This window comes from Mirounga leonina, unplaced genomic scaffold (genome assembly GCF_011800145.1).
Source record: "Mirounga leonina isolate KUSES-001 unplaced genomic scaffold, KU_Mleo_1.0 Mir_127, whole genome shotgun sequence".
Classification (NCBI taxonomy): domain Eukaryota; kingdom Metazoa; phylum Chordata; class Mammalia; order Carnivora; family Phocidae; genus Mirounga; species Mirounga leonina.
This window is the reverse complement of record NW_023270316.1, coordinates 54,659,735-54,673,847: the sequence shown is the minus strand read 5'-3', so window position 1 is coordinate 54,673,847 and position 14,113 is coordinate 54,659,735. Positions and strand designations below refer to the sequence as shown.

The 14,113-nt window shown below is 33.0% G+C and overlaps 1 protein-coding gene across 6 annotated transcripts in view; it reads left to right on the top strand.

Annotated features, from left to right (window-relative positions):
- TSC22D1 (TSC22 domain family member 1) overlaps nt 1-14,113 on the top strand; it is a 133,471-nt gene that overhangs the window by 26,980 nt on the left and 92,378 nt on the right. Inside the window, exons 2-3 of one of the 6 annotated variants that reach the window (XR_004678912.1) lie at nt 4,771-4,940; nt 5,811-7,358. The exons of 2 other annotated variants lie outside the window; for them this stretch is intronic. Coding sequence is in view for 1 of the 4 variants with exons in the window: in XM_035003334.1 (XP_034859225.1) it covers nt 4,771-4,858 (88 nt within the window). In the remaining 3 variants the exon portion in view is untranslated. Of the gene's footprint in view, nt 1-4,770; nt 8,939-14,113 lie in introns of those variants that run through there. 3 more of the 6 variants (XR_004678913.1, XR_004678914.1, XM_035003334.1) reach the window with 3 other exon arrangements.

The window sequence follows — 14,113 nt, the reverse complement described above, 5'->3', positions numbered from 1 at the left end:
TTCTTACTACAACTTTCTTCTCTTTTAAGAAATTGCTTTCCATGGTAAGTGTCTACTCTCATAATGCTATACATTCCTTAAAGTTTCAGGCTTTCTTCCTTATTTTGGTGTTTTTGAAGTGCATCCTACTTGACAGTATATACAAGATTGTGGATTAGAAGTAATCTTTTCCTCCAGAGTCAATACAATACTATGGCTAACTAATTCTAAGGTAGCTGGTTCTGTTTGTTCATTCCTTTTGCTTTTTGGCAAGATCTTTTCAAACTGAATATTTAAAATTGGGTGTTCTGGCAATATCTGATTTGTTTTCTTACTAATTTTGAATCTGGAAAAGAACATTAGAGAATCTATAATAGGTGTTATAATTTAGCTAAAATTTGTATCCTCTTAGGATACCCTTGAAGTTCTGCTGACCATATTGGAAAATTAATTGTAGAAACTGATAACCCCCAAGAGATCCTTGAAAGTAATACTTTTCGTAATTTTTATTTTCTTTAGGATTAGAAAGTTGAACTTTTTAGTGTCTACTTTAGATATCAGCCACTTGACAAAATTCTTCTTTTCTTACTTTTTGTTTCTTGATCAGTAGACTTCATTCACTTGTAAAATGTTTACTGACTTAAACTCACTGCACGAAGTAGCTCTATCTGGAGATAGGGACTCAAGGTTTCTGTTATGGTTGTTCTTTGATTTTCTTCTTACTGCCAGCTGGGACTTTTCTGGGCACTTGGAGGGGTTTGTGAGAAATTCTTTTTCTTTATAGACGTGCCTTAGAACCAGTAAGAATGAGTGATAAAAGATGAGTAAGAAGAATATGTTATGTCATGCTTCCAATTTAGCCTGGAATGTTTTGTTTTATAGGTAATTTATAAATCTGTAAATTAGCAAGTTCAATTTTAGTCAGTTATAATACAAGTGAATAGAAATAGCCTTTGTAGAAACATATTGCCTCTTACTTCATTGCTTAAAAATGATTAGGCTTAGCTTTCTCTTTCTTCCGTATTAGAAATGCTTAAAGCTAATAAGCAGTATATGCTCACTAAATAATTTAGTGTTGAAAACAAATACTGCAAAGAGTCTAGTTTGCACATTTTGGGAGAATTTCTCAGAGTGGTATTTATATATAAAAAACTTAGATTTATTGTTTCTGATTGACTATAACTGGATCTTCAGTAAGAATCTTTAAAAATTTAAATATTATTGATAATACTCAAGTGATTTTATTGAGGTGTAGTGGATTAATAGACCTCCTAACATCCATTTGAGTTCCTTTGTGGCATTTCAGCACTGGTGATTTTGTTAGTTTTGTTTTGGAATTTATTCTCTAGTGGTTGAAATACAAGTTCTCCAGTGGAATGCTTATTTTTTTCATCTCTTTAAACATCACATAGAAGAATGCTGTCTATTAAAATAGAATTAAGTAAGGTCCTACTGGTGTCATTCTTAAGAGCCTTTATCAATAGTAGTCTCACAAAGGCTGCTCTTTCTTTTTGAATAATGATCTCATTTTGAAAGTGCCTCTACGTTTTTCTTTATAAATGATACATTATCAAATCCACAGTCTCATAAATAATTAACTCCTGAAGCAAGAGATATACTGGCCCTCCTCAATGATTCAAAATAATTTCTATTTAAGGAAATCTGTGTATTCATTTTTGAGTATGAATATGTTGAATCCACAAGTTTTGGTATATCAGGCAAAATAAAGATGTTATTTCCTGAAAGTCATCTCACTTGGGAGAAGTTTGAGTGGATATACTTCTGCAGCCCTATAACCTATTCTAAGAACATTTATTTTTCTTTTTAATGGGTTTGTATTTTTAAATTATGACTTCCGCGGGGTATGGTAAATAAATCAAGGGTTTAGAGCTCCGACTGTAGGAGAAATTGTAAACTTAGCCTACTGTTAATCTGAGCAAGATATGCTTTGTTAGGAGTTGTTTTTCATTTTCAAAGTGAAGTGAGCCTGTAACTTAAAAAAAAATTTACTAGTTGTATTTCCTGTTCCCAAATGGAATGCTCCCTTTTTGCCTGTATTTTCAATCAGATGTACTATTACTACTGATTAGTATTCAAGAAATGAAGGAAAACTGGGAAATTTGGAAAGTCATATCTTTATAGTTTCTAAATTTACTTTTTAAAACTGTATCTTAAAGTAGTTAGGGTTTACTTAGATCTCATCAATTTGGAAATTTTTAATCTTAATGGTTTATATTAAAATACTAAACATGAAAAAGAATGATTTGTCAAGGAAATTGATTAGAAAAGACTAGAGGGTGATTTTTTTAATGATTAAAAAATACTTTTATAACACCTGTTTGCACAGTATACAGTAGTCCCTCCTTATCTATCTGGGTTCCATTCCAAGACTCCCAGTGGATATCTGAAACCGCGGGTAGTACTGAGCCCTGTATATACTGTCTTTTCCTGTACATAACATACCTATGATAAAGTTTAATTTATAAATTAGATACAGCAAGAGATTAACAATAATGAAATAGAACAATGATGACAATATACGGTAATAAAAGTTATGTGAATGTGGTCTCTCTTTCAAAATATCTTATTGTATGTACTCACCCTTCTACTTGTAATGATGTGAGATGATAAAATGCTTAGCGATGAGATGAAGTGAGGTGAACGGCACATGCATTGTGACGTAGCATTAGGCTGCTGTTGACCTTCTGACAATGTGTCAGGGGATCATCTGCTTCCGGATCATGGTTGAACAGGGTAACTGGAACCAGGAGAGCAAAACCGTGGGAGGGTCTTGTAGGTACTAAGATGGGGGATGGGGGCTACTGTAGGTACAATGAATACATAAATAAGCTAGCTCTGATGTATTAATTCTAAGCCTTTCTCATCTGTTAAAAAGCCACCCCTTAAGAACTCCAGCTGTGGCATACTTTGTTAATCTATTTGGGATTATAGTGTTGTTTTTGGATTCTTGAAAATACCTAATTAGAGTACAGTCCTTGAGATATTTAGTATTCAGATCTTTTTCTAATTTGTACTCCTTTCCTCTCATCATCCCTCATATACCCTCTCAATGTGATTATACTGTAAAATACTGTTGTAAGCTATTGCTCAAAAAGTATAGTCTTCAAAACTAAAAGACTTTAGGACTTAAAATCTATTGGAAACTTAACATAAAAAAATAGCTGCCACATAGGCTCGTAAAGTACTTTCGTAGATACTTATTTGATACCTCTTGCTAGATGGCAGTTTCACCCCCTTGACTTCTTTTCAATTTCTTTTTTCCCTTCTTTACATTTTGGAAATCACAGATTTGATGGTTAAATTCATAGGTTTTCTTTTCTTAGTCCAAACTGTTTTCATTTCTCACTTGTACAGAATTGAATATATTCCTAAAGCAGAAGGGTTAGCTTGTCTTTCTTCTTCAGGCTTTAAAAAAAATTGAGTCTAAATGTTGTTAGGTAATGGAATAACGATTCCTTTTCAGCTGTTGGTTTATTTCCAAACTGGCTGGCAGAGCCAGGAGGAAGTGGAGGCCTTAAAACACTAACTTTGGTTGGTTGCTCCCTTCTTAGTGCTGAGACTATAACCTTTGTTGGTTGGTTGATAGAGAACAAGAGAGCACAATCCTCGTTCCACTAACAGGTAAGGAACCCTTCTGATAACCAGTTGGCGTGAGAGAAATTATTTGATAGCGTTTTTTTCTTAATTTATCCCCAAATATAACGTGTCCATGATATAGTATAGTGTGGCTGTATTCTATACAACAGGAATGTTCAGCCCCTTTCTATTTAGAGTGAGATCTGAAATTTAATAGGGATGTATTACTCTGTACCACAAAGTATAATTGATCTGTTTTCCACTATTAAAATTTATTCTGCAGTCCCTATAACTTTAAATACATATCTGCTTATCTTATTCTCCTTTCAGCTTTTCCTTGATCAGATGCTATGTGCTTTGAACTTCCTTCTCTTATTTACCTTATTCCTATAATAAAGCAAACTATTTTCCAGTATCTTTATCATCATCTATTATTTGGGTATATCTTACTGCTTTAATATCTGCATTGTAACCATTAATGATTTTTTTCCTGGTCCTTCTTGACCCAAAACCAAATGATCATACATTTAAAAAAGATTTTTAGATTGTATTACCTACTATGTCCACTGCTCTGCCCTCCCACTTTTAAATATGAGTGCTTGAAGAATAAATCTTTTTCAGTGACAGTAGTCATAACTTGATAAAATTTAGGCTTAGCTTTGTATTGCTGTAATATGGGACTGTAGTCTGATTAATTCTTTAAATTACTGAACACTTAAAAATGAGAACAAATTCAGCTTCTTAGACGATTCCCAAAGTTTAGTAGTTTTTCTGTTAATATGCTTGAGTATTCTGTTTCTCCTTTTTCAATCCATCTTCTTCTCTTTGACAGAAGAACTAACTGGGACTCCTCATTTGATATCTCTGAGGTCAAGTGCCTTTCCCTGTCCCTTTAAGACAACTGTGCTCTTGTTTCTAGTCATAATTTATCATTTTTTGATTCGGTCTTCCACTCGAAGTTGGGTGGTTTGTCACAGAGTATGTTATGGCTTACACCAAGATAGGCCCCTTCTTAATAATTACTGAAGAATTAATCATTTGTGGTGACAGATTTCTAAAATTCAAATTAGAAAGGCACTAAAGAAAGTATCCCCAAAGGTAGCTCCTTTTTATCCTGAGGATAAGTCATTACAAACTTAAATGACCAGAGAATGTAATTTCTTAATAAGAATTTTTTCTTAAATCTATATTCAGCTCTCTATTTCAGTGCTTCTCTCCTACCAGAGGTGCAAGGAGTGATCCTAGAACCACAGATACAGCCAAGACCACGGAGAGCTTTTGACGTCAGGGGTCCACTTTCTCCACTGAACCCTTGGAGGCAGAATATCCAGCTACTGGAGAGAGTGGGAAAGGATAATAAACAAGTGGGTGCTTTCCATTATTTACTTGGGTTTATTTATAGATTGGAGTGTCCTTCCATTGCCCATTTAATTCTATTGGTATACTCCTTGGGTTCATATAAGAACCAAGTGGGGCTGCAATCTGTTTGTTTTTTCTAAGAATGCTAACTAGTGCCGAATTCAAAAAAGAGGCCTACAATTTATTTAATTTTCTCTCCAGATGATTAAAGCAGTGGATGATTTGGGGGCACTAGATTTGGTGACTACCTGTTTAGTCCACAGGAATTTTAAAGAGGAATATTTGCCCATTTTAACCTTGAATGGTATTAGTGGACTTCTAAGTGCTCTTTTATATTCCAGTAATTAAGTTTTTGTATTTCATCTTTGGGCAAGCTGGACATCTGAACTTTCCTAATTTACACAGTCTGATGTCCAGGTGTTACTCTACCGTGTTAGAACTTTTTGGTCTTTTTCCTACCTCAGACTTTAGGACTTCATTAATTAGATCTTTTAGAAGATACGATGATACTGTCAAATTGAGGCTTCATTCTTTAATAAGATAAATGTGAATGATTATAAGTTTCAGGATATATTATCCCTGAAAGCTATGTTAAATATATACTCATAAGTAGTTTTCCAGTCCCTAGGAATAATGTTATTTGTGGCAAAAAGAGCCTTGTCCTAGATGTTTCCCATGGCATTAAGATGGTTTTCTCTTAGTTTCTTTGATGCCAAGGGTAGGATTTGATTCCAGGAAGTTCTTATCATCTACAGTGGGTAGAACGTGAACTTTGGTGTCTTTGGCAAGTTTTCATTTTTCCTTGGTGGATTCCTTCTGTGACTCCAGGTATCTTGATAATGGGAGACCGGTTTATTTGTTCTCTAATTGCCCAGATTTCTTTCAACTGGTAAACATCATACTTCTTCAGCAAAAGGAACTCTTCTAGCAGAGCCTTCATGGATGATCTCTGTCACACATGCAGCACCTGCAGTTTGGAAGGCAGTGGTGAACGGAGCCACGCACTATATCTAGAAGACACAAGGATGAGAGAGCCACCTGATCTTGTCATTTATAAACTTTAAGATTTATTCTGGTGTACTCTTGGTCTGGAAATGGAAAGGCTCAAATAATGAAACAATTTTTTCAGATTGGAGTTTTACATGGCCATGCAAATATTCCTTTCTATTCAGAAGACTGAAATAGAGGCAGTATGAGAGACTCCTTTCTTTTAAAAGCAGCTCTCTGTTTCACTTAAAAGATTTGTGGGATTGAAAATCACCTTAATGAAGCAGGCAACCCCCCCCCTTTTTTTTTAAGTATTATAGGAGATCCCAAAAACTTCTGGAACTGTTTTTTGTTGCCTGACACTGAAAAGAACTAGTAAATAAAAAGGTGAATTTCTTAATTATTCCCAAATTACTTTTAGTATTAGGATACAGTCTTTAACTTCTCTTTTTCTGGTCTTGAGCCTTAATTCTTATTTGTCAAATCAACAGAGATTCCAGTATGGAGTAGGAGAGACATCTTTTGAGATCAAAGTAGCTTGGGCAGTCTTCTAAAATAGTAAATACCTGTTAAATTTGAGGTATTGTTCTGCATTAAAGGCATACTAAAGTTTGAATGATACTGAAATGAGAAAGTATTTTATAGAGCAAAGGCAATATTAGAATAAGCCTCTACATGTGAAGAAGTGTTGCGAAATAGTTATCCAAATGGAAGGAGTTATCAAAATGTTTCTATTTTTCTCTTTGGTATCTATTAACTGGTCAGTCAAAAGCTATTAAAGAAGTTTTTAAAAGTTACCTGATGCTGCCAGTTTGTTTTATTTGGTATACTTTTTAGGAATAGAAATTCTAGAGTTAAGCATCTAAATGTTTTAGGGATCTTGAAGGTCTTAGGAACCACATTTACTAAGTTTATAACCTGGCCTTTAGTCTTTCTTTCCATGAGACCTGTTTTTTTTTTTCTCACTAATTATAAATTTTTGTATAGTACTTAAAAGTTTAAAAGATCAATTTGAACTAAAATTTCTGTAGGGAGCTCTGAATTCCCATGAATGATTACAGCTTTTTATGCTTGATTTATTGTTGTTAAATATGAATAAGACCGTCTTTACAAACACATAAATTAAAAAATACCCACCATTTTAGAACTCAGGGGAAATGAAAGTGAAATTTGCTTGGAAATTAAGTTGAACTCTTTGAACCATAGTACCAACCAGTTTATGGCCTGTGCGATTATTAGCCTTTTGTTTCAGCTTTAAAGATGAAAAGTGATTTAATCTCTTAACTTCATGCTTTGATTAAATTTTAGCTCTGTTCCTTAAAGTGTGCAAAAGAAATGTAAGTGCATTTCCATTCACCTCATGCCACTAAAAGCTATTTTAAAGTGAAACTTTTTGTATATTAATGTGAACTGATTTGTTTATTTAAACTTTTATTTTGATACATTTTCCTTTCAGATTTTTTTATATTTCGTGTCACTATGCAATCCTATATTTTTCAGTGTTTATTTTATGATTATTAGTATAAGCTAATTTTTTTCCTAGAATGACTAATTGTGTAATATTTGTATTATGTGATCATTTGAAAACTAATAAATATTTTCTCCATGAAAAAAATGCACTTACTGATAAATGGCTTATTTTTGTTTCAGGAGTAGACAATGAAAACAACAGTATTTTTAAGTGTATTTTAATTTTATGTGTCTTCCTCTAAGTATTTCTGAATATATATCCTATTCTTGTGTAAATCTTTTTTGAAAAAAATTTTCCAAAAACTATTAAATTAAAATGATTCTTCATTGGGTCATCCAGTGCCAAATGTATGAAATAGGTGATCTATTTAGTCTTTTTTTTTTCCATTTTCCTGATTAGCTTCATCTTTGTTTCCAGAAGTGGGTTTTTGTTTTTTTTTTTTCTTTAGATGCTGTTTTGGTGTGTCCATTTTGCAAACCATTAAAACTCTTGAAATATTGTAAATATCAGGAATAACATGGTCAAATCTTTTAAAGTGAGACTGATCAAAATATAACCCCTTACAAAATAGCATATAAAAGACAAATCCTTGACCCAGAAAAAGAACATCTGGAAATATTGGCTGATTGGAGAACTACCCAATTCACAAGAGCTGTTAACAGGAGAAGAAAGACGTTTTATATTTAATGTTCTGTTTGAACAGATAATCGTAGAAGGAGAAATCTTGAGAGTCTCTTGCTTTTAACCTTATCAAGACAACATGGAAAAGGATAAAACTTGGTTTTTATGATTCTTTATAGTTACATAAACTTTAAAACTGAAGCCACTGGAACAATTTACCTTTTCTATGCAGAGTCTGCTAGAAGCAAGAGGGGTTTCTCTTTGATTTGAAGAAAACATATATAAGAAGTGGACTCCAAAGATTAAAAACATGGTGATGGGGTCCTAGACAAGAAATAAAAGTTGAATTAATGACAACTTGTGGATTAAAATGAAACCGTTTGGCTCCCCAAAGAAATTATACTCTGAAAAAATAAAAAAGGAAATTATGATTTAGAATAGTTACTGTGTTTGGGGGGTAGAAGGAAGCTAAAATTCTTGGCTTAATTACTCTGGTAAGTTTGGAAAAGGAGTTAAGATTCTGTGGATAAAATTTTGTTTTTAGAATTAAAGCCATTAAAAGATTCACAGACATATTTCAATAGAAGGCTGTATTTTTTACTTGAATACAAAAAATTTATAAGCCTTAACTATATATGCAAAAGAGTGGGTTGTGTGAAGGGTTAAATAAAAATTCTGTACCAGAAACTTCAGACATACTGTAAAAATAATGGTGAAATGAGAGTTTTAAATACTTTAATTTTTATCACGTGGACTCTTCCCTACACTGTGTTCAAAATAAAAACATGAGAGAATGTTAAACATGGCTTACCTTTATATCTTTGAGGTATAAGAACATAGGCTTATTGTTTCACCATCATTCATTGGATTAACTATAATAATAAAATTTTGTTTTTGTTCTTTAGTGAGGAGACAAAATAGCTTTTGTTTAAAAAAAGTAAATGTCACATAAGCAGTGTGTCTGACAAAGTACTGACCTTACAGTTTGTTGTTTACGAGCTCAGATCTTATTCTTACTTTACTTTGCTATATTGAAACAATTGAGCAAAATGTCCTAAGCAATTGCTTGCTTTTTATTCGGGTATTTTTATTTGCCATTAAGAAGATTGCCTAAAATGTGAAAGATTTTTGTTTTCAAAAATAAGCACATAGGTGCTCTAAAATTCTTTTCCACTAGTATCCTCTAAGGTAATTAGATTACTGCAGTAAAAATGTTAGGGAACTTCAAAGTATGCTTCGGAGTTTTCAGGAATTATGATCAAAGGGATCTCTACTCAAGAGGTAAGGTATGGCATAGGTAGAAAAATGTTAAATGTGTTCAATGTAATGTCTGATGGTAAAGTCAACTTACAACAGATATCCTTGGATTTTCAGACAGGTGTAGAATTAGGAAAATAATTTTTCTTAAAAATCTCTCCCAGAAAAAAGGATGAACCACAGATGTGTTTTTGTAGTACTTTGGAGTGCATTTAGATACATACATCCACAGACATTGTACCTTTGGTGTACTTAGCCTCCTATATTTCAGGGCATCTTTTACCTGTGCTCTTAGTGTTTATCATCCATTTTTAATTTAGTATTTCTTAAGCTCTGAGCACTATTAAAATATTATACTTTGTATGGAAAGTTGAGTACATATTCCATGAGATTATTGCCTGGCTTCATTTTGCCTGTTTTACTTACATGATATCTAGAACCTAGAAAACAGTTGTACTGAATAATTTTTATCTTGGTTTGAGAAATTAATTTGAGTTTTAAAAGCATTCATTTATGCTGTAACTTAGGGGAATTTGTTATATAAGGCTTAAAAAATAATGTTGGGTAGTATATAAAATCATTTAGAGAAAAAAGTTATGCTGTTATTCTCTGAGGAATATTAAGTAGGTTCACAGAGTGGAGTGTTAGCATATACTATTTAGTATATCTAGAATCAAAGGAAAATGCGATATTCAATACAAATGATTTAGAAAAATGATTTAGTTTTTTTTTTCCCCCTAGAAATATTAGTATGGTTTATTCAATAGATGGTAACATAGAAACCACAATAATCTTCCATCCTATCTTTTAATTCTTATTATAAGAACACTAGCTTGTGGACATTTGGTGTTTAATTAAAATAGTTGGCTGTGTCTGTTCTACTTTCACCTTTATGGTGGAGCAAATGATAATGATGATATGTGAACTAGAGCGAGAACTCACTACTTGATGAGATAGATGATTTCATGTCCAGGATGCCCTCATGGTGAGAAGTGGATCCAGGATTTGCTTCCATGTCATATTTTATTTGAAAATTACCATAGGCATTATCTAGTTGAGCACCCTCATTTTATATACAAAGGAATGAATATCCAGGAATATCTCCTGTATTTCTGATACCACACAGTGGATCCACAATTGTAGGACCCAACTCTCTTGACTGCAAGCTCAGAGATCTGTACTCTGCTGCCTCCTCATGTTGTTCCTAGTTCTGGAGGACATAAAGCAAGTCTGATTTCCTTCAACTCTGACGGCCTCCAGATGTTTTAAGATGGCTGTAATACTGTATTAATTTCAAGCCCGTTCTGTTGTTGCTTTTATTTTTAAATAGATTAAGCACCTCCATCATACTGCCCTTATTCATGCAACATAGTTTTGGAATCCTTAAAGGTTTTTTTAGATCTTCCCTGAACATGCTTCGGTTCATCGTTGTTCTTAATGTGTGACAGCTCAGTACAGGTTTGTTCAGCCTCTTCGGCCCTAGAGTCCTCATGTCACTTTGTTTATCCGTACAGATACAGCAAAGTGTTTGATTTTATGCACAGAATGTTCCATAGTGATCTGCAGAATAATTTGCACCTAAAAATTAGTCTAGTAGTCTTTATGTACAGGCAAATGTGTACAGTTCAGGGGGAAAGAGAAAACATCTAATACCTAAGACCTTGAGAAGTCATAATTTAAGAAGTACGGTCTTCCATTTTTTTGCTTGCTTAGTTCTGACTCAGATTACTATCCATTCCATTTTAAATGACTTGTATAATGTGAAATGTTATTTTTCAGGTTGTCCTTGCTAATTTAAGGGTAACCAGGCCCGTTGGAGCTAAACTGTTGACATGTGACTGATAATGAGAAGAAAATCAACTTGTGTTTAGTAACATAATTAGAAACAAAAAGCTGCTTCAGTGGAAAGGTTTGGGATCTATCCCAAACAGCAGACGATGGTGAAGTAGCCGCCCTGGAAATCTGAGAATGTGGCCTTAGTTCTAATGAAGGCATAGTCTTATGTTGCCTCTTGAAATATAGTGTGGATACTCTGCTAGAGCAATGTTTTAGCATAACAGCATTTTAAACTACCAATTAAATATTTAGCTTTTTCTCACTTAAAATTTTAAGTTGAGCTCCTGTAAGGCACAAGGTATTGTTTAATGGTTACATGTACCTTGCAGGGTATACGTTTACCTTTGAGAAATACTCGTTTGAAATTGGGTGTATTATCCTACCTGAGTTAGAATTCTGGGGCAAATGAGGGAGAAAAGAACACACCCATGCCTGCTCTGTGCAGCTTTGGCCAGCTGGCCTTAATTTAATCCAACTGACCTGTGAGAAAGGTGATTATTTTTTTTTTTTCGGTTTATGCACAAAGATGCTGAAGCCCAGAGGCTTCAAAATCTGCTGGAGGGCACATAATCAGTAAGCAACAGAGATGGCATTTGAAAGATCTGTCAAAATAGAAATAATTCTGTTGCACCATTGATTGCCAAACATCTTTACCAGAAAGAATGCATATTCTCAGGAACATTTTTTTATAGAACATCAGTGTTTAAAGTAGATAAAAGGGATATTTTACTTAGTATGCATTTTTAAATCGACTCTTTTTTAAAAAGTAATTTTAGTTTTACAGGAAAATTGACAAGAAAGTACAGAGACCTCACACCCCACCAACCATATACCCAGTTTTCCCTCCCATAGTTTTCCTTATTAACCTCTTGCTTCTGTGTGGCACATTTGTTGCAATTAATGAACTAATATTGATAGACATCATTAGGGTTTACTCTTGTGTCATACAGTTCTTTGGATTTTGCTGAATATTTTTGTATCAATGTTAATGAGAGATACTGATCTATAATTTTCCTTTCTTGTAATGGCTTTATCTGATTTTGATACTAGATTTGCCTCAGAATGAATGAGGAATTGTTCCCTTTGTTCCTACTTTCTGAAAGAGATTGCAGAAAGTTGGTATCATTTTGTTAAATATTTGGTAGAATTCATCAGCGAAGCCATCTGGGCTTGGTGTTTTCTCTTTGTGAAAGTTATTAATTATTGATTCAGTTTCTTTAATACAGATAACCTTATTCAGTTTGTTTCTTCTTGAGTAAGTTTTGGCAGATTGTATCTTTTAGGGAATTGGTTCATTTCATCTAAGTTTTCAAATTTGTGGTGAGAGAGTTGTTAATAATACTCCTTAATAGCCTTTTAATGTCCAAGGGACTGGCTGTAATGACCCCTCTTTCATTTGTAATATTAATTGTCCCTTCTTTCCTTTTCATTGTTAGCCTGGCCAGAGGTTTATCAATTTTATTGATAAAATAGCCAGATTTTGGTTTTGTTTTTTCTCTATTTTACAGTTTTCAGTTTCATTGATTTCTGCTCTAATTTTTATTCTATTTGCCTTAGGTTTATATTGGTCTTCTTTCTAAGCATTTTTTGTACTATCCCAGTATTTTGATAAGTTGTATTTTCATCTTGTAGTTTGAAATATCTTAAAATTTCTCTTGAGAATTTTTTTTTTTACACCAATGTGTTATTTGGAAGTAAGTTTTTAAATCTCCAAGTATTTTGGGATGTCCATCTACCTGTAAATACTTGTTATTCGTCACTGACTTTAATTCTGCTGTGGTTTGAGAACATACTTAGTGTTATTTCTATTCTTTTAAATTTTTTATGATGTGTTTTATGGCCGTTAATCATGGTGAGTGTTTTCGTGTGAGCTTAAGAAGGCATATTTTGTTGTTGGATGAAGTATTCTTTAGGTGTCACTTAGGTCCAGTTGATTGGTGCTGTTCAGTTCAACTGTGTCTTTATTGATATTCTACTTGCTGGATCTGTCAATTACTGATAGGGATAGAACAGTGTTGAAGTCGTCTTTAAGTATAATAGTAGATTGATTAATCAGTTTCTTATTTTAGTTCTGTCAGTTTTTGCCTCATATATTTTGATGTGCTATTGTTAGGCCAGGGTGTATTAATAAGGCTTGTTATGTCTTCACGGAGAATTGATCCTTTCATTACATAATGACTCTCTTTATCCTTGGTAACTTTTTCTTGTTCTGAAGTTTGCACTTCCTGAAATTAAGCTATTCTAGTTTTATTTTGATTAGTGTTATCATGGTGTAATTTCTTTATCCTTTTACTTTTAATCTACATATATCTATATATTTGAAGTGGGTCTTGTTTTTTTATCCACTTGGTAGTCTTTGTCTTTTAATTGATTTATTTCAGCTATTTACATTTAAAGCAATTATTGATAGAGTTGGATTAATGTGTTGTTTGTAACTTTTCATTGCCTTTGTTCTTTTAAAATTTATTTTGCCTTCCCCTTCTTTATTTTTTCTGATCTTGAGTATTGAATATAATTCTATTTTCTCTCTTACCATACTTCTAAAATTTTTTTTAATTATTGCCTCAGAGTTTGCTGTATACATTTATAACTAATCTGTCTTCAAATAATACATACCACTTCAGGGGTAGTGCAGGTACCTTATAATAGAATCTTTCTGCTTTTTCTCTCCCATGCCTTATAACATTGCTGTCCTTTATTTCACTTTTCCATAAGCTATAATCAACCAAAATATTGTTGCTTTCATTTTGAACAAACTGTGTTAATATCAATTTAGAGTTTTAAAAAGAAAAGATTTTGTTTTGCCTTTTGAAACTACTTCTCTGATGCTCTTTCAAAAGGAAATTGTGTAGACCCGTGACCTATACAATCTTTCTTTTCTTTGGAGAACTTATTTTAGCATTTCTTTCAAGGCAGGTCTACTGGTAACAAAGTCCGTCCATTTTTATGTGAGAAAATGTTTTTCTCTTCTTTAATTTTGAAGGATACCTTTGCTGTATACAGAAT